This window comes from Tigriopus californicus, chromosome 5, assembly GCF_007210705.1.
Source record: "Tigriopus californicus strain San Diego chromosome 5, Tcal_SD_v2.1, whole genome shotgun sequence".
NCBI lineage: Eukaryota > Metazoa > Arthropoda > Copepoda > Harpacticoida > Harpacticidae > Tigriopus > Tigriopus californicus.
In genome coordinates, this window is record NC_081444.1 from 7,774,439 (window position 1) to 7,792,013 (window position 17,575).

Genomic DNA, 17,575 nt, shown 5'->3' on the forward strand with positions numbered 1-17,575 from the left:
TGTCTAAAGGGCATCATGGACTCTGTCTGCTTTCTCCCCCTTGTTCCTTTCTTCGTTCAGTGTTCTCAAGACTTCTTGATTCTATAGATCTATGGAGTTGAATTGGTTATGATATTTTAAGGTATTGGTTTGCAATTCGCATTCAATTATTGTGAGCTACAATAAAAGCAAAAACGTTAGAAAAAGGCCATGGAAATATTATTTAGAATTTGTGTCAAAATCTTCAGAAGTCCGACAGTCCTCACTTTGTGGGGCTCGTGCCTTTGGTTTCTTGGCTTTATATCCTGGTCTCCACTAGTCTTTGGATCATTCACTTGTTGCTTCCTTCCACAGAAAGAAGCGCTCTTGCCCATCATTATCTTGGACTCTCCCGAGAATTGGTACGTTTCGGGAGAGACGGATCGATCGAGTTCTAAAAAGAATCTGTAAGTTGATAGAAGTTTCTCTTGGAAGTCAGTATTTTGAAAAACTAAGGCTTGATTGAACCCCTTTTGAAGGCATCGTGTTAACATCTCAAAAATGGCTTTTCGGTGGAACTTCTGGATTATGATCGTAACAGGGATTGTCTCGTGTCTAATCGCCAGTGCCTTATCCATGGAACCATCGGACCATGAGGAGCATACAGGTAGAATTGAATACGATTGAATTCCACCAACGACTGTTAGCTTTTGAAGATGTAAATTTTTGAAAATAACTGATGTATTTTCCATTAGACTTTGAAAGGTCGCGGCGAATTCCATACATGTACCCTCAACAATACCGTTCAGGGCCTTTCTTTGAATACGACAATGAGGACGAGGATGATAATCCCAAAGAAGAGGGTGAGTTCCCGCTAAAACGAGTTCCAACCGCATTACTTAGCCCCCGGGCCAATTCAAACCCATTGGCCACTAGCATGCATTTTGTGAGCAAAGTTTGCCGTCCAAATTTGCATTCAAATCTTTATGAAAGGGCGGTGGCTTTGATCCCTCCAAGCCACTGGCCCCCTAAGGCCTCAATTTAATTCGGAAAACGTAATGAAAAGAGCTGTGGTGCAATTGAACAACGAATACCTCACATATCGTTAGCAGTGGCTAGATTAAGTAATCCATTTATACACTACCATACAGTCAGAGTTATGAAATTGAATCAGTCTGGCACAGTGATGGCTCAGCTAGACCATTGAAAGATGTCGTTTCCTTGCAGAATTGGTCCGTCAACTTCGGATTCCTTATTACTATCCCAAATATGGTGGAGCTATGAATTATTTCAAGCGGTTTCGCGACAACCCTCAAGGTATGCATCAGGGGGTGCACGAAGTATGTATATCCATCCAGTCCATGCACAGACCATGTGCTATTGTGAGGGTTCCAACGTTGCAGTTGGAAGTCAATGATCTAAGCTGGAAGACGTGTGAAGTAGTGGTTAGCATAGTTTCGTAGTACGAGAGAGGTCCCCAGTTCGATTCCCTTCCGCAAACTTTACATATACAAACGTTTAGACAATAATCACAAAAGGAAGAAACATTGCAATACCTTACGAGTACATTGCCTATCGGAAAAATTGAGCATTGTGCGACAGAGACCCGACCAAAGCACCAACCAAAACGTTATTGAAGATGTCAGAAAAAAAAAATCACTCACTCTTTGACGGGATGAACTTAACTCAAAATCGAAAATGCGATCAAATGATGAAATTCCGATTTGCTTGAGTTAATGAAGTGTGCACTGGTCCCTCTTATTGCCATTTAACCCTTTTGTTGGCATCAAAATCGTTCGTAGTCCCAGCAGTCGGTTATTTTCTGCGCTTGTTTTTTGATCATCCAATAGCAGTCAAAGCCGTCATCAATTAGCTTGTGGGAGCAAGGCATCTGAAAAACAGTTCTTTTTATAACCTTATAGTTCTCATGTATTTTTCACAACAAAAACTTTAGTACTAGCAAACGACGTGATAGAGGTGCTCAGTTACAAGATAGATCTTTAGTAATGATTGCGTATATTTGAATGTGTTCTTTGGCGACGTGTTGCTGAAATGGTTCTAAAATACCTTATTACGATGCGGCGTTATGGTAGGATTAGGTGGGATGAAACAAAAAGCCCCCCAGATAAAACTAAGACCGTATAATGAAGGTAGAAGGGTGAATCGGTACGTAGTCGCTGCCGTAGGAAAAAACCCTTTCAAGATTGGGGAAGCAAGGCCAATTTCTGCGAAATAGTATAAAAGCGTATCTAAGAAAAAGTTCGATTTTACTCTTACGTCAGTGGATAGGTTGCAATTTTAACTTATGCCAAGAACTCACTCTTACACTATGATGAAACAGAAACTGAATGCTCATTGTCGCTTTCCAGTCTATGTAGAGTCAATATGGCGTGTGCAACAAGAATTCTCGGGTGATTCGAATGAAAACATGTTTTTAACTTTTTGCCGTGTTTGGGTGTGAATAATCTAAAAAGCCATCTTCAACCATTTCATATGTGATTAGTAGACTTTGGAAAAAAGTAGAACAAATCGGTAAAAAAGGTTACAAAAAAAGTGAAAAAAAATTGACAAAAATAGTTTGCAAAACAAACCAGAAGTTAGGTGTAGTGAGAATTTTTTTTTTAAATTAAGTCAGTTTTGGATTTGGTTTGAAGTGACCAGTTTTCGATCTCACCAAAAGGGTTGCTCATATTCATAACCATATTCCAAGTTTGTTTTCTGTTTTTCAAGTTTTTTTAACAAATGAGCATAAAAAATGCCAAAAAAGGTACAAAAAAGGGATTTTTTTTTCTTTCCCAGGCATGACGTTTTAGGTAATTTGTCCAAAATTTACCCGAAAAAGGTAAAAACCTAGGTCTTAGGTTTGTACCTTCATTTCCTAGGTCAAGTGATTGGGCTCACTGTTTTTTTGTTCTGTACATTCATTTTATTACAGGCGGATTTTATTTATGATAAAAAGTACAATCTCTACGACACGTTAAGCCTACTAGAGTTGCCACAAATCTGTCTACTTTGGGATTTAATTGAAACAAATGTTTCCATGGTAAGGAAAATATCTCAGAGGACGTAGTTCCGCCCAAACTTTCTGAAATTATGACCATGTTTTTTAAAACACAATTATAGCCATTTTTCCATCACCGAATCACCACCTTCTTGTCAATTTCCATCCCCTTCGTTCTTTGAGACTTGGTGATTTCCAGCTTGTTTTAACAAAAGCAGCACTTAATGTTTCTTTTGAATTAAGTTGTCCGTTTGTTTGAGATGAAAATAAAAAAGGATGTACTTCAGTCATGCCTGATTCGATGAATCAATCAATCCATGAAATCGAATTGAGTATGTTATTTAAGTATGATCCTTAAATTGGCATCTTTGTTCATTTGCCTGTGGTTCTTGTAAACATAACAGTCGCAAACGTCAACGTATTGGAGATCTTATGAGTGATCTCGTTATCGCATCTTTTGATCTCTAATGCATGCTGAACAAATACATTGCCACCTTTGTCATCTTTGGCCTTTTTTTGGCTTGTTTGATCATCTAAAGCAAAATAGTCAGTAATGTTCGATTGATGGTCTTAATCAAGTCAAAAGCTACTTGGACATAAAAGGCGCATAAGCGCATAGAACGCAATAACGACCCCTGTAACGATACATTAAATCTCTCTTTGCAGAAAAGAAGCGTTCTCTGAAGAAACGAGGGATCCCGTACTTTTATCCAAACATGAAATACAACTTCTGGCCAGGTAACACAATCTCGTCTTAATCAAACAAAAGTGCCAAGAAGATGTTAAAAGATGCTCATATTTCAGAATATAAACGCTTCATGCCAGCTGCCCTGAAACGAACCACCAAACGAAATTTGGGCCAGATCTTTTCCGAAGACCTGTCTGCTTTTGGATACGACAAAAGATCACCCTGGGAGGACGATAAGGAATTTTTGGAGGAATGGGAAAATTCTTTGGCTTCATCAGATGAGAACCAAGAGGAACGCAAGCGTAAAAGGAAGCGAGTGGTCGTTTGAGGTTCTGGAATGCGAGAGAAGGCTTTCTAATGACAAATAACGCCCTTCTTACCTTATTAACCTCGTTATAACCACTTCTTGCTGTTGCCCTTTTGAAAAAACTCTTGGTTGCACCACACATATCACAACCAAGTCAATTATCTCGATTAGCTTACACGGATTATCATTACGTTCTCCCTTTTATAGCTAATGCACTCACGGAAGGGACTATTCTTGGCAAAGTTATTCACTTTTACTTTATCCACGTGCACAGTTTCAAATAAATCAGGCGGTTAAATAAAACAGACCGACATGGCAAAAACAGAGTTATTTCTCGTGTTGGTATATTTTTCCAATTTTCCAATGGAAATTGATTGATAATCACAAACTCTAGTGCGGGTGAATGGTTTCAATTCCTGGTCAATATTACTGAATGGACACTGAATTCTTTGATGTGACGTCTATTTGTTGGGCAATTTTTCACCAACCTCTGCGCAAAGACAGATAGATCCTTCCGGCGGCATGAACCCAAAGAAAGTGGATGGCTCTCTGGAGAGATTTTGACAAGCCGAATGGCATATATCAACACTTACAATGAACCTAACGGCCCAGGTTGAATATCTGAATGAAATTTTGTGCTTGAATTATAACAGAGTACTATTTCGAAAAATCGCATGACCAAGGTGAGTGGCTTTCTTAACACCGAGAACTCAAAAAAACGAATGAATGGGGCTTTTGGCGGAATTCTGAAATTTCGAACCCGCCAATTTGAAAATACAACCCAGTAAAACACCCCTAGCAAATGACCACCTTCGAAAATGCTAGTAATCAACCTCAATGCTTCTTCTTGAATGGAAATAAGGTTCTGGACATTCCCGCAAAGAATCCGGATATGTTTCCCAAGCCAGCCTCCATAGCCTGACTGACTTGATTGCGAATGGTTTTGACAGTCGAGGACGATGGGGAGTCATCTCCAAGGGCATGAATATTGGGCATGGTCGAACTTCGAGGAATTCTGCGAGTAGGAATTCGAGTTGGGAGCTTCTTTTTGGCCGCTAGAGAGTTCCGATGTCCAATTCCTGCATGAATAAACATGACCACTTTTTGGTTAAACTGTAATATCTACATACATTAGGAGGCTACAATAAGGCCTTTCACCCCCTTTCACACAAGTGGGAACATACACATATTTGCATAATTTGGACTGTTCTCCTCCTAATTTATGAGAGGAGTGCGTGCCGTTCCGGGTGTGGCGGTACCATATTGACCCGACAACGACAGCGTCGCTACACGGGCATATTATCAGTTATTACCGTGAGTTTCCATTGAGGACTGGCTGGAATCTTGGATCTCAACCTTTCATCATGGTTCGCTCAAAGTTTACTTCCAGCCAATACCTTTTTTACAAATGGACGGGATATTAATTTCCGTTTTTTTCTGGCTTCGCCGGTTTTGATATTTGCGGAGACAATTTGCATACGTGCATATCATTTATCATGTACCTAGTGCGTAAAATCTGATGTCTTCTTGCCTTTGAAATGATGTTGCATGACTCTAGTTTCTATCAATTAGGTCAATCTTTTTTTACAAAAAGAGACGAGTTCTAGGATTTTAAAATCTTAACACATATTCTTTGTAAATCAATTAAATACATTGTAGCTCCACATGTTTCATAACATTTGGTAAAAATACCAAAATATGGAATTACATGATGAAATTTGTCGAAGCTTGCCTTGACAGCTGTTAGTGGATCAACCCTGATGTATTCCATTCAAACACAAGGTATGAATGTTCATTCAATCTAAATTATAACAGATCTCACTCCTCCTACACACAAAAAGAAACTTCAACAGCACTATCTAGCTGCGGTGAAATTCTTTGACACGAAACTTTATTCCTAAAACTTTTTGTCCGAATTTCATCGCTCATATCAAGGCGAATCAAGATTGAACTCACCCCCATTTTTAAAATCCAACTTCCTCCTTGGTGTCACCTGAGCTTTCTTGGGCGTGCCTCCATTTGTCGAGTTGGTTACTCTGCTCCGACTGCTACTTGTGCTCCTCGTACTCCTCGTACTTGATCGAGAGGAATGGGATCTCCGAGATACAGGGGTACGTTTGGCTAAATCGGATTTCCTCGACGATCGCTCTCGACGGGCCATTACAGCGAGCATTTCCGGAGTAGAAGGAGAGGGAGTGACACTTTTCCACCTTAAAATAAATGAAATTGTAAGAATGGCGTTCATATCTTGCATGTAGAAACAATTTGGGCTTTCACCTCTGCAGCTTCTGTTGTCTAGTTAGTCGAGGAGTCCCACTCAGAGGTCCTCGTTTCCGAATGATTTCTATTCGTTCGAGCATGGCTGGGGTCGGATTTTGAAGGGATGATTCACACTGGCGTTGGATAGCTTGCTCTTTTAACTCCTCGTAGGTGGATTCAGACACATGTCGAGACTTCTTGGGCGGAGGTTCGTCATCTCCTGAACTGACAACTTTACGTTTTTTCTGACCCTCCTTCTCAACTGACCCATTCCTCGTTCTTGGAGCCTCCATTATCACGGGATGGCGATTTTCTTTGCCAACGATTAATTCACCTGGCAGAATCTTGGGCGTTGCCTTTAACTCAATGTTGAGCGTGACCTCGTCTAGTTGGTTACTATTCCGTGACATCTCTTTCTTCAGCAGACTTCTCAGGTTGGAATAGTCGGGCTCTTCCTGGAAAGCCAGGTCGTGAATGGCCTTCATTAAGAGCCGAAGCATGGTCAGACATCCCTCCTCTCGGTTGGGGAAGCAGCTGGCTAGTAATTGAGCATGGTCTTTAAATGCATCGATTTTCTTCCCTTGAATGACCGCAGGGTGGACATCACCCAGATTATCCCACGGTAATCGGCCCCCCAGCCATTCGATGAGATTATAGAAAAGGACCTCGATATCACCCCGACGAGAAAAGCAACCCAAATGACAATCGCGGCTAGTGTACTCCAAGGTGCCCTCATGAGCCCAACGCCGATCCGGAATGCACGGCTTGTGCACGCCATTTTGAATGTACCTTGAGCACAGACCGAAATCGACCAAGAACAACTTGCTCCGCATCCTTCCGCGACCCAGTAGCAGATTAGATCCCTTAATATCTTTGTGGACATAACCACAAGCATGAATATATTCCAAGGCATCGAGAACTTGCAGGCCCATGGAGCAAGCGGTCTTGGGCGAGAACGAGTAGCCCGAGGACGAATCTATGATGGATTGGAGGTCCATGCCATATCGAGGCAAGACCAAAAATCGAAGCCGCTTGCCATTGAATACCAACGAACCTGAAGCGACGAAATGCGGCAATCCCAATCGCTCCCATCCTTTATTCTTTTGGAACTGCAACATTTGGTGGGTTCGAGCGGCCCGGAGATAAAAGGCGATTTCGACGAACAACGGTCCATTGGAATGGGGTTCGACCTTGATGACAAATTCGTCTCTCTGACCCTCACCAGGTTCACCACCCGGCCAAGATGAGGCGCCGTTCGATTGGCGGGTGGCAGCATATATCTCGCCAAACCCGCCCAAGCCAATCGATTCACCCAACTTCCACGTCCCTTTCCGATTATCCACCAGAATGTGTCCTTGGGGCAACGGATCGGGCAAGATGAATCCATTGGGCGACTTCCGGGGCAACACGGGCCCGCTTTTCTCCGGTGGATCCTTCTTGGCAAGAGTGTAGCCGCACAATCGGGGATGACTGGGCGGTTTGAATGTGATCTCGAGATCATCATCCGACTGGCCATTCACGGGGTGAGGCGTGGCTTCCCCCGTCCCACAGGCCATGGACGTCGAGGGGACATCTGGGTCTGGAACAGGTTCAGATTTAGTGGGATGAGATGTCCTGAGGGCGGGACCTCGGCGAGGACGAGTAAGGCGTTTTTTATTCGGCGCCATTCTGAATTGGCCCCACAGGCGGGATGGATTCAATGCGCAGTGGCCTTGGAGCCCGAGAAGGTCGATAGAAAAGGTTGGTCGGGGATGAAACACCTCATCTTCAAAAACGGTCTTGAACAACCCTCACATCCATGGAACAGGCTTGCCCAAACGACAGATGTTGGCCAACATCAGATGGCAAAGTCCAACATTGAACACGGGTGAACGTCAACATTTGGGCTGAGATTAATTTTACTAAAGGTTGAGAGAACTTGAATTGTACCATATCTATGGGCAGATGGCATTTAGGTATGATCAATTGTTCTCCAAAATTCAGGTTAGTTAAAGTACGCCAGGTTTTGCTCACCATTTTGGCCTCACTGATTGTTAGGCCATGCAGGGATCTTAGCAAGGGTGACACAATAGCAATAAGGAGAATTAGAACCACATCCACACTTCGGGAACAACAGTAAAAAAACATCCCATATAAATAAGGCTTGATTAAGAAAAAAATAAATTTAAAAATTAATTTATAANTCATCAAAATTCAGGTTAGTTAAAGTACGCCAGGTTTTGCTCACCATTTTGGCCTCACTGATTGTTAGGCCATGCAGGGATCTTAGCAAGCGTGACACAATAGCAAAAAGGAGAATTAGAACCACATCCACACTTCGGGAACAACAGTAAAAAACATCCCATATAAATAAGGCTTGATTATAACCCAAAACTCATTGTAATCATACTGTTGGACCCTCACTATTTGCAATATGTTTTAATTAGTACGAGCTGAACGATACAAAACTTGCTTTGAATCCGTCACCATAGAGTTCGTGCTGTTCTCACCCTCTGAGAATCATCTGTTCGAGTGTCGGCATTTTAGAAGGGGAATACGCTCCAAGTGTTGCCGATTTGGTCAGATTAGTGCTGACTTTGAAAGAATTTGGCATAATCTGGGTCTGGGCTGCCTCCATTAAATTAACTGGCCGTGATCCTTCTTGAATCTTCCATCACCATGGATGGATTTGTCATTCGGATACTGTAGTCGGAATTTGGGACTAGTTTCAATAACTCATTATCATTGTCGCAACAATTATTACTGAGGTGTGGATGACATTCAAATAAATATTTTTCATCCTGAATCCGTCAATCTGATATTGTACCGGAATGCAATGTAGATCGAAATCCACAAGCTCATGGCAAAACCTCAAGATCTAATCTAATCTGAATCAATGCAAACATCATTTTCATATCAAGTGTTGTTGGGACTTGTTAGGTTTATTTCATTTTTTGAAAACGACAAGGTCTACGAAAGAAGTATCAACATGAGAATTCCCTTGTTTTTTAGGCAACGGCTCTTTTATAGAAAATATGTTTTCTTTTGATCCACAACTCATGTCATTTTTCATCGTCATTGACCACATAATTCTTTCTCATTGGATTTCAGGCTTGAAATTAACTTGGCCGCATTACGAAAATAAATGGCATGACTTGGGCGAGGCACATTTTTGGCCCAATGGCGTCAACTGTTTGGCTTTGTTATCAAAGAATGATATGGCCACATAGTTTCAATGCATGATCGAGGCTGAACGGGCCACAAGTACAACATCCTCCATAGTTTAATAATAATTTGAAGGAAAATTTCAAAACGTAGATTCAAACAGGTTCTGGGGGTGTAAGGGTATGTTTTTGCCTTCTCTGTCAAGCAACATGTAGATGAAAAAGAAAATTGTATCATAATATCTTCCAGCACTGGGATTCGAACCTGCCTCCTAGACTGATCAGCATTTTGCACATCCTTAATATTTGGAAAAGGAAAACATTCAATTCTATAAAATTGGTCTTCGGTCGCCAAATACCTGTTGGAGGCCGCTTTTCATGTCTAGGGTTTTATAAAAAAAAATACTGGTCAAAGATTGATTTCCAAACACTCGAGCAATTTTAAGGATGGCTGACATTGCTCGTTACCATAACGTTAACGATTGTTACATCAGAGCACCACTAAGAGAACCAGAAGTCTCAGAAGCGGAATCGTTATTTTGGTGGATCCTGTATAAAGCATGATTGACTTTGTCACTAATATGATTAATTCCAACGTATTCCCTCGACATATGCCTTGAGAATCTGATAAATGGTTTGTTTTCAGCGACCATAGTGGTGATATTGTGTAAATGTAATTCGAATATAATTTAATACAAGTCCAGACACAAAGGTTTTTAGGCAATTGTCGCTTTGTTACCCAAGTTCGATTGATTAGTTCCATGGCAATTTGCACCATTGCTATGTGTGATTTAAAATGAACCATCCGCCCCCAATAATATCGGAACACGTTAAATGCATATCGTGGAGTTGAATCGCATTCTTGAAGATTTACCGGTAGATGGCGCCATATCAAGGCGACGTTAGAAAAGAATAGAGCTTACATTATCTTGAATAAGCTGTTTCACGGATGCTTTAATATCTGGATCCATATTTTCATTTGATTTTGATTCTGCAAAATCCTGGCTATTATTTCGCGGAGTATTGGAGTCTCATCGTCCAACCCTGGTTGGTCATAAAATGAGGTCCTATAGTTAGTATCCACTAAATGTGGTAGAAAAAGGTATCAGTCCCCCTGATGGAGAGTAAATTTGCTATTTCTGTGTAAGATTGTGAGGCTATGCTTCGGTCAGTGCACGTGGCGCAATCTGGCTCGCTTAACTTCTAGTGACATTTTGAAATCAGATTGTTGTTGTTGTTGAATCGAATGTATTTCGGTTTTAACTCCTATCAAGATGAGGTTCCCTAAAGCAATGTGAAATGGTAGGTTTCATCAAAGAATGGAATACATAAGCATAAGGTGCTCGTTAGCGTGATAGTCTTCTACTCAACGTTTCTACAAGTATCTCTGATATATGCTCCTGAGGTGGAGGCATCAATCCTTTCCAACCTCCTTAATCTTATTTACCAACTCGAGCTTTCGAAACCCAGGTTTTGTTAGTTTATTTATCAAAATTTTAGATTTTGAGCGATAACGGCTTTTACGATTGCTAGTGTTCATAGGACTCTAAAAGTCAAAAGTTTTAGATCTGAGAGTGCTCGTCGACGGTCTTGCTCTCGATTTCTTTTGCTATTGTGCATTAGAGGAACTGCAAACTACTCGTACAAGATGATACCGGAATGATTTCATCAGTCCTTTTTGTTATGCGTTCGAGCACATTTGTTTTTATCAAGCAAAAATCCATGCTTTCCTCTCAATCGACATTGCGTACGACTTCAAAAAGCATCGCACACTAACAGTTTTTGGATTGCTACTTTCTTCACCGAGTAACTTCTGATAAAAGGTGGTTTTGGAAAAAGATGAAATTTCAGTGCAAACCTTGACATTAACCGTTGACTATTTCAGCACACGTTCCATTTCCCCCGATCTTAAAATGGCGAAAGTTGATCAATGACAACAATCGATACGTTTGGACATGTCCACAAGGAACTGAAATAGAAACCAGGAAGAAACCTCCGTGAGAAATTTGATAAGCCTTTAATCAACATCCACATTCGAATGGCATTCTCCGAGAGCGATTCGCGAAGTAATACTCGTTCAAAATTCGCCTCGAAAATGTCTTCTTTCACTCGTACTATGTACATGTGCTGAATACCCACTAAGTATTCAATCACATGTGTAGCTACCTAGACTCACCAAGTTGAAATGGACCTTGGAAACACTTGTTCCCTCCACAAGAGTCTTCATCATCGGAACACGCACGGAACAGTTTTACTTTTCACAACTCTGTAGCTTCCTTTAAAGACCTCGATTGCATCATCATCATCATGTCTTATTCTCATCCAGGATTCAACATGGCCAAAGTTCGAGCGCTTGAAAGCCGAATACGGAGCTTGGAACAAGAAGTGGCTCATCTTCAGGATCGGCTGAATTCTGAAGAAGGCAAAGTGATCTCATTGAAGCGACGGTTCGATTTTGTACTCAAAGAAACCCAAACCCGAGAACGGAAACAGGCCCAAACGCAAATCCAGGCTCTGAGACATAGGTAATAAACTATGTATCCCTAATTCATCTGTCAAATGGCACTGGCAAAGGTGAAAGCAATTGACGGTGGTAATCATTAGTCCAATCATCAGCAACGAAATCAACTCGTTCTTCCAAGTACTTGAATTTGGCAAATGGCATGCTAATCTGGCCTTAGCTTCGTGGTTGCAACTAATCTTTCAGCCACGTAATTGATCAGAATACACTCGTATTTGTGTTTGCTTTTTTTTTGACAAAGCAGATAAATGCAAGTGACAAATAATGGCAGCAAAGGCTCGCCTCTTTTAAGATGATAACATCTCAACATGCCAAAACTTTAATGACATCAAACGATCGCGAGACTTGGTACTCCTCTGGACTTGGAAGCACCTTCATCAAAGGCTTAAACTAATTCTTCTAAGGGGAGAAACACAAAATATTTTCCATCCTCATCATTCATACGCAGACGCATACATGTGCCATGACATCGAATTTTTTACGTCATTCTTTCGGGAAGATCAGGAATGCTCATCCATTTTGACAAATATGCTAAAGGAATCAGAGTCTCTCTATAACAAAGCAACTTCATTCAATGACAAAGATGCAACGGAAGATGAGCATTTCAGTGAAAGATGCGGTCTAATTTGCAGATTGGAAATGATCTCGTTCAAGGAATTGCAACAAAGTCAGGAGCGATGGCATCGTCAGTTTCAAGCGGATTTATCCCGTCAAAGTCACATTCACGAGGAAGAAATGAGAAAAATGAGAAGGAACTACGAGGAAAAGATGAGCCATTTGAAATCTCAGTTGGATTGGTCGAAACAAGCTATTCTTCAGTCCCAAGAGGAGCACCAGTCCAAGTTCCTCGTATTAGAGCAAGTAAGACAGTTTCAGGTCAGTCTGCCGAGAGAGTGGATGCAAGCTAGCTGATGTTGGATGACAAATGTCTCGCTTCTCAAGTTCGAAAACATGGCAATTCCGTGGGAAAGAATAACTCAATATGTCTGTTACATGCCTCTCGTTAGGAGCCCAGGGTATTTTGTAATTGAGACAAATGCTGTCACGAATTGTGGAACAGGAGCAGAAACCAAAGTTCTGAGAGAATTCATTCAGATGTCAGACCATCTTGTGTGAACAGATTTGAAATGCAGTGAGAAGCCAAAGGAATCGTAATCGTCTTAAGGTTGTCGAACCAACCAACTTACCAACCAACCAACCAACGAGGCCATTGACCATCGGCCATATTTCTTTTTGAAGGGGTTCGAGCCAGTTTGGCTTGTGCTATGTATTGATTTTGCTTGAAGGCATGGAAAGAGAAAGGGAAGCATTTATTGTCGCACGCTTTCACAACGAAATGTATTCTGTGAAGGCGATGCTGGTGTTACCCCCCTCTTTCTCTGGACTATAATCCAAACAATTTGGACCTACAGAGTACTCATCAACCGCAATTGCGTCATCCAGACTCACTGCACAGACATTAATTTTGATCGCAGTCAATAAATTTAGGGTGAGAAAATCCTGGCTTAGAGTAATTGAAATTTGTGAATTATGGTCCATCAATCATGGCCAATGTGTTGAGGTGAACGATGAAGCCAACCAGCATAGGAGATTCCAAGAGGGAAAGCGTGGCTGGTTATGACTTTAGTTGAATGCAGGTAACTAGAGGCCCTCTAAGGCAAATTGATTTCTTAACTTAACCACATCTATGCTCTACTTGCGGGTAGACAATGAAAATGCAATCTCAACAAATTGAAAGGATATGGGTATACATTTACTTAAGAATGTTCATCAGTTCATCAGTAAGACGAGTACGCTTCGAATGGTTTAGGGGGAATTTAGGATTGAAATGCAAGGTTAAACTGTGGCAAGACGAAGACAAGAATTAGTTCTCAACTATGCAATGTCATTGATTGAGAAACTTGAATTGACAACATTTTTCTTCTGATTATGAAACCGATAGAGCATGAACGTTTTCATTCTTCAAGTGATGTTCGTGTTGCAATCGTGTCAAAGTCATGTCATAGATTCAAGTTTTATTACCCTTCACTCATTGAAGCAGTCTTCAAAAAAGTGTCTTTCGGAATATGCCGTGATGATTGTCTTCAAACCTTCAGAGTGGCATTTCAACTTGTGAACTCCATCCTGGGCAATTTTTGTCCATTTTTGACAACTTCAAGTAGGTGTTACATAATTGAGAGCAAAATTGCATTTTCCTCACATCTTGTTCGCATGGAAGGAGCATTCATACCAGCCAATCCTTTCCTTCATCAACAAGATAATAACGCCGAATAGAGTGGACTTTTTAGCATTCGAAGCAAATTTGGCGGCTTACTTTGTCAACGAAACGAGACCTGTCTAGGTTTAATTAATTGCCAAGTCTTTCACGGTTGATTTTCATCACCCTAAAGCGAGTTAAATGCATCTGAGACCTGGTCATTCATCATAATAACAAACCGACCACCGAGCTTTTGCCACACCCTGTTCACTTTCATGGAGTGCACACTTTTCCACTTTCGGCGCCATTCTCCGACAGATCAGTGAATCGTTGGTACGCATAAACAGAGACGACCACGTGGAACTACACATGTACGTTCGTTTATCATGGGAACGGATTGACTGGGTGGTAAATAGAAGCCATCTAAATATGGTAGTCACCACGCCGCTGGTCTTCACGTACATATTGTACGTACATACGTACATGTTGTACAATGTAGATGTAAACCACGCCAGCGTCAGACACATCAGGATGGTGGAGTGTCATTTTGGCTGTTTTTAGTAAATTTCCATGCCTGTTGGTAGCTCGGAATTGAATGAAGGATGAATGGTGGTGCAAGCAGTAACATAAGTAGTGGTGGTGGTGGAGCCGTGGTGCCGTGGTTGGGATGGTGGCATTCTTTTTCCTCATGGCACTCGAGCGTTGGTTGTATGTACCGATGACGCCGTCAATTGAAAGTTAGTTGGAATCGTGGACACTCGGGTTTCAATCCTTATTAGTGATGTCAGTGTGTTTGCTTAGAAGCTGTTTTCTCTCTCCCAAAGTCGGGAAGTGTTGTGCTGACCTCTGACAAAGTGACAAAGATAGAGAAACGGAACTTCGAATCGCGAATCGCTCTTAGTGTAAGTATTTGATTCATCTCATCAGCTCAGATTTTGAACCTCATAATACACAAGCTCGATTGAAATACTTTTTGTAAGTACACACTTCAGACTCGTCCCAATTGGCCCGACACAAGTTCGTTAAGGTCTTTTTTATTCGTGATCGTGACTTCCCATTTCCACAATGGTGGTCATTTCGAATCAGCCAGTAAAGTCATCGTCTCAGTTATGTTTTCCTCTTCTTCATTCTCCAATCTGTTTTTCCCCTCACAACAAAGACCCTCAGCTTGTGTTGTCCAATAAAAAATATTGGTCAAGGCAAAACGAGCTGAATGAGAATGTCCATGAATATCTTGCTCGCGTCATGGTGCATTAACGCGTTCATCTTCGACGACCGCTTGCATTGTACGTAGAGTACCCCCTCCAACTTGTCCAACGTGAAGCCCTCAATTCGGAGACGGCCTAACCATGAGCTATATTAGAGCATGATGATTGAAAAGGATTTTTTTTCCTCTCTCTCTCTCTCTTTCTCTTTTAAATCAAATAATTCGAATCTAACTGTCAGCATGATCATCTTTTGTCCCGCGCTTTCTCAGGTGTGCCAATGCCAACAACGTCCCTCTTCATCCTCCATTATATCCCGTCCTCGTCCATGGGGCAATTCAGGCCCGATTTCCCGGTCGGCAGTGACCATCAATGATGATGATGATGATGATGATCCGCTGATTCATTCGGACAGTTGTCGTTATCTTCAGAGTTCAACTGGAGGTGTTGAGGTCCCATCTCGCAATTTTGTTGACCAATGCTGTTGTTATTGCTTCGAAGATAACAACAGCAATCATCTCAAGGCCGTTTATCCTCAGCCTTCATTCGTTGTGAGTGCTCCCACCCATCAACCCAAATCGGAGCCCAACCTGGTTCGAGTTGGCCAAGAGCTGGGCCCACAACGACGAAATCTGTCCCTGAAGTCCATTCTCAGGCCGGATCTCGACTCAGATTCAAGTGACGAGGAGTATTTCAGCATGTATTCCTCATTGGAGTACACCCCGGTGCGTGACTTTAGTGGCAGTGGCGGTGGCGGAGTCGGATCATCATCCTATATTCCAAGAATACGAAGGCACTCTTCGGTAAGAAATTTTCCTCCTAACAACGACTTGATACGGCGGGAAGGGTTTGCGAAAGTTTATGCTTCAGATGGCAATTATCGATAAACGGAAACAATTGCTCTGCCTCTTTTCAAATATGTTTTCCTTAGACCCTATTATGGGCTATGTTTGGCTCTCATTGAGGTGAGAGCTTGATTGCTCCGTACGTTTGGCGAAAAATGTAACGCCAACTATGTCTAAAAGTCACGAAAGGAACAGATTTACTTATAATTCTAAGCAAAATGACTGAAGCAACCAATTTGAAGACGATAATGGGTTTAGTCAATTAATTGTTTGCAAAAGCTGGAGAAAATTGATCAAATTTTGGGTTGCCCGTAAATGGCATGAATGAAATTCTTATCATACCAGTCAGAACTGACATGAAAGGCACTTGAGACAGCTTTTTGTTGAGGTCAACGTTTTTCATAGATATTGTTAGGAAATTTTGCACTCACCATTCCATGGCGGCTCTTTATGAGCCATAGTTAGCAACATTGGCCAAATTCAATTAACAATTTGAGTCTTATGTCAGTATGCCAAATGTAAACCGATGACTTTCTGAAGATCATCAAATCTGTGGCTTTTTGGTAGCCGGACGAAATGCTTCAATTTTTTTCGAATTCAAAATCTTGGTTTAAATTGGTCTCAAAAACAACTTTCAATCTCATAACTTGGCTTGGAAAAATAGATTGGCCAACAAAATGCAAAATGTGGTGGAGTCAAATCCTGCACTTCAAGCATCCATACAGAAAGTGGAAGTAATAACCTTGAAGTGTTTAAGATCGCCAACTTTCAATTAATCGACTTCCCCTGGACAGTGAAATAACAGTGAAATAACATATATGTACGGTAAGTTAAGAATACTACAAATTAAATGTAATGGAGAAATTAAGTGAATAGTTCCAAATCACGCAACCTTCGTTTGAACATGTTAGGTCAAGAGGTTCAGGGTTATAAAAGCATTCCATGTCTCATAAATAATCCCCATTACAGGAGTGATACCCTAGCCATTATGGTTGTTACAGTTTTCCTTGGAGCCGCAACTGAAATGGTGGTGAAAGTTAATCTCGACCAATCGTATTGCACATGAAAAATCTGAACTTGTCTCATCAATAAAGAAATGCATGACCAATCCCAAGAATTAAAATGATTAGGATCGATTTATAACNTAAAAAGACATGCAAACTATTTCTCTCGGAATTTCGATGTCTAGGAAATGATGTTCCCATGAATTTGGAAGGCTCTTAGAGGCTCATAAACTTCCTTCAATGACCTTCTAATTGAGGGTTACTTACCTACCAACAAGCAGATAATCAGCTCGAATGGTCTAGATTTCCTAGTCTAAGAGATATTAGCTTGTAATTATCCTTTTTCACCCTCATAATGAACCATTCTAGTCAGTCAGTCATTCTATATGACAGCCAGCCATGCCAGCAAGCATAAACCAAGCAGCGAGTGAATGCGTAAGTCTAATC

At 41.3% G+C, this 17,575-nt stretch overlaps 3 protein-coding genes across 7 annotated transcripts; 2 read left to right on the forward strand and 1 right to left on the reverse strand.

The window, feature by feature from the left end:
- Window positions 1–267: 267 nt before the first annotated feature.
- Window positions 268–4,276, forward strand: LOC131880308 (uncharacterized). Its single transcript, XM_059226907.1, has 6 exons — window positions 268–425; window positions 498–625; window positions 714–821; window positions 1,186–1,275; window positions 3,626–3,697; window positions 3,764–4,276. Exons 2-6 carry the CDS (start codon window positions 520–522, stop codon window positions 3,973–3,975), a joined length of 588 nt encoding a protein of 195 aa, XP_059082890.1. The 5' UTR covers window positions 268–425; window positions 498–519; the 3' UTR covers window positions 3,976–4,276.
- A 5-nt stretch (window positions 4,277–4,281) lies between these two features.
- On the reverse strand, window positions 4,282–8,047 carry LOC131880307 (serine/threonine-protein kinase VRK1-like). The gene is made up of 3 exons (XM_059226905.1): window positions 6,232–8,047; window positions 5,911–6,164; window positions 4,282–5,033 (listed from the first exon to the last, which is right to left on the reverse strand). The coding sequence occupies exons 1-3, from the start codon at window positions 7,878–7,880 to the stop codon at window positions 4,789–4,791; spliced, it is 2,148 nt and encodes a 715-aa protein (XP_059082888.1). The 5' UTR covers window positions 7,881–8,047; the 3' UTR covers window positions 4,282–4,788.
- A 2,424-nt stretch (window positions 8,048–10,471) lies between these two features.
- LOC131881138 (uncharacterized) lies at window positions 10,472–17,233 on the forward strand. 5 transcript variants are annotated; one of them, XM_059227909.1, is made up of 6 exons: window positions 10,472–10,658; window positions 11,242–11,422; window positions 11,683–11,881; window positions 12,510–12,753; window positions 15,552–16,082; window positions 17,094–17,233. In XM_059227909.1, the coding sequence occupies exons 2-6, from the start codon at window positions 11,395–11,397 to the stop codon at window positions 17,097–17,099; spliced, it is 1,008 nt and encodes a 335-aa protein (XP_059083892.1). In that variant the 5' UTR covers window positions 10,472–10,658; window positions 11,242–11,394; the 3' UTR covers window positions 17,100–17,233. The 5 variants fall into 5 exon arrangements, with proteins under 5 accessions (XP_059083892.1, XP_059083895.1, XP_059083891.1 ...); XM_059227912.1 differs by having other exon boundaries at window positions 11,242–11,353; XM_059227908.1 differs by lacking the exon at window positions 10,472–10,658 and adding an exon at window positions 11,033–11,179.
- Window positions 17,234–17,575: the final 342 nt, after the last annotated feature.

Bases quoted from the DNA above. Each gene is read 5' to 3' on its own strand.
- LOC131881138 (XM_059227909.1), top strand. From the start codon at position 11,395: ATGGCATTCTCCGAGAGCGATTCGCGAA. The intron at 11,882-12,509 runs GTAATAAACTAT...TCTAATTTGCAG, and splicing joins ATCCAGGCTCTGAGACATAG to ATTGGAAATGATCTCGTTCA. The intron at 12,754-15,551 runs GTCAGTCTGCCG...GCGCTTTCTCAG, and splicing joins AGCAAGTAAGACAGTTTCAG to GTGTGCCAATGCCAACAACG.
- LOC131880307 (XM_059226905.1), bottom strand. From the start codon at position 7,880: ATGGCGCCGAATAAAAAACGCCTTACTCGTCCTCGCCGAGGTCCCGCC. The intron at 6,165-6,231 runs GTGAAAGCCCAA...ATTTATTTTAAG, and splicing joins AGACAACAGAAGCTGCAGAG to GTGGAAAAGTGTCACTCCCT. The intron at 5,034-5,910 runs GTGAGTTCAATC...TTATTCATGCAG, and splicing joins GTTGGATTTTAAAAATGGGG to GAATTGGACATCGGAACTCT.
- LOC131880308 (XM_059226907.1), top strand. From the start codon at position 520: ATGGCTTTTCGGTGGAACTTCTGGATTATGATCGTAACAGGGATTGTC. The intron at 822-1,185 runs GTGAGTTCCCGC...GTTTCCTTGCAG, and splicing joins TGATAATCCCAAAGAAGAGG to AATTGGTCCGTCAACTTCGG. The intron at 1,276-3,625 runs GTATGCATCAGG...CTCTCTTTGCAG, and splicing joins GTTTCGCGACAACCCTCAAG to AAAAGAAGCGTTCTCTGAAG.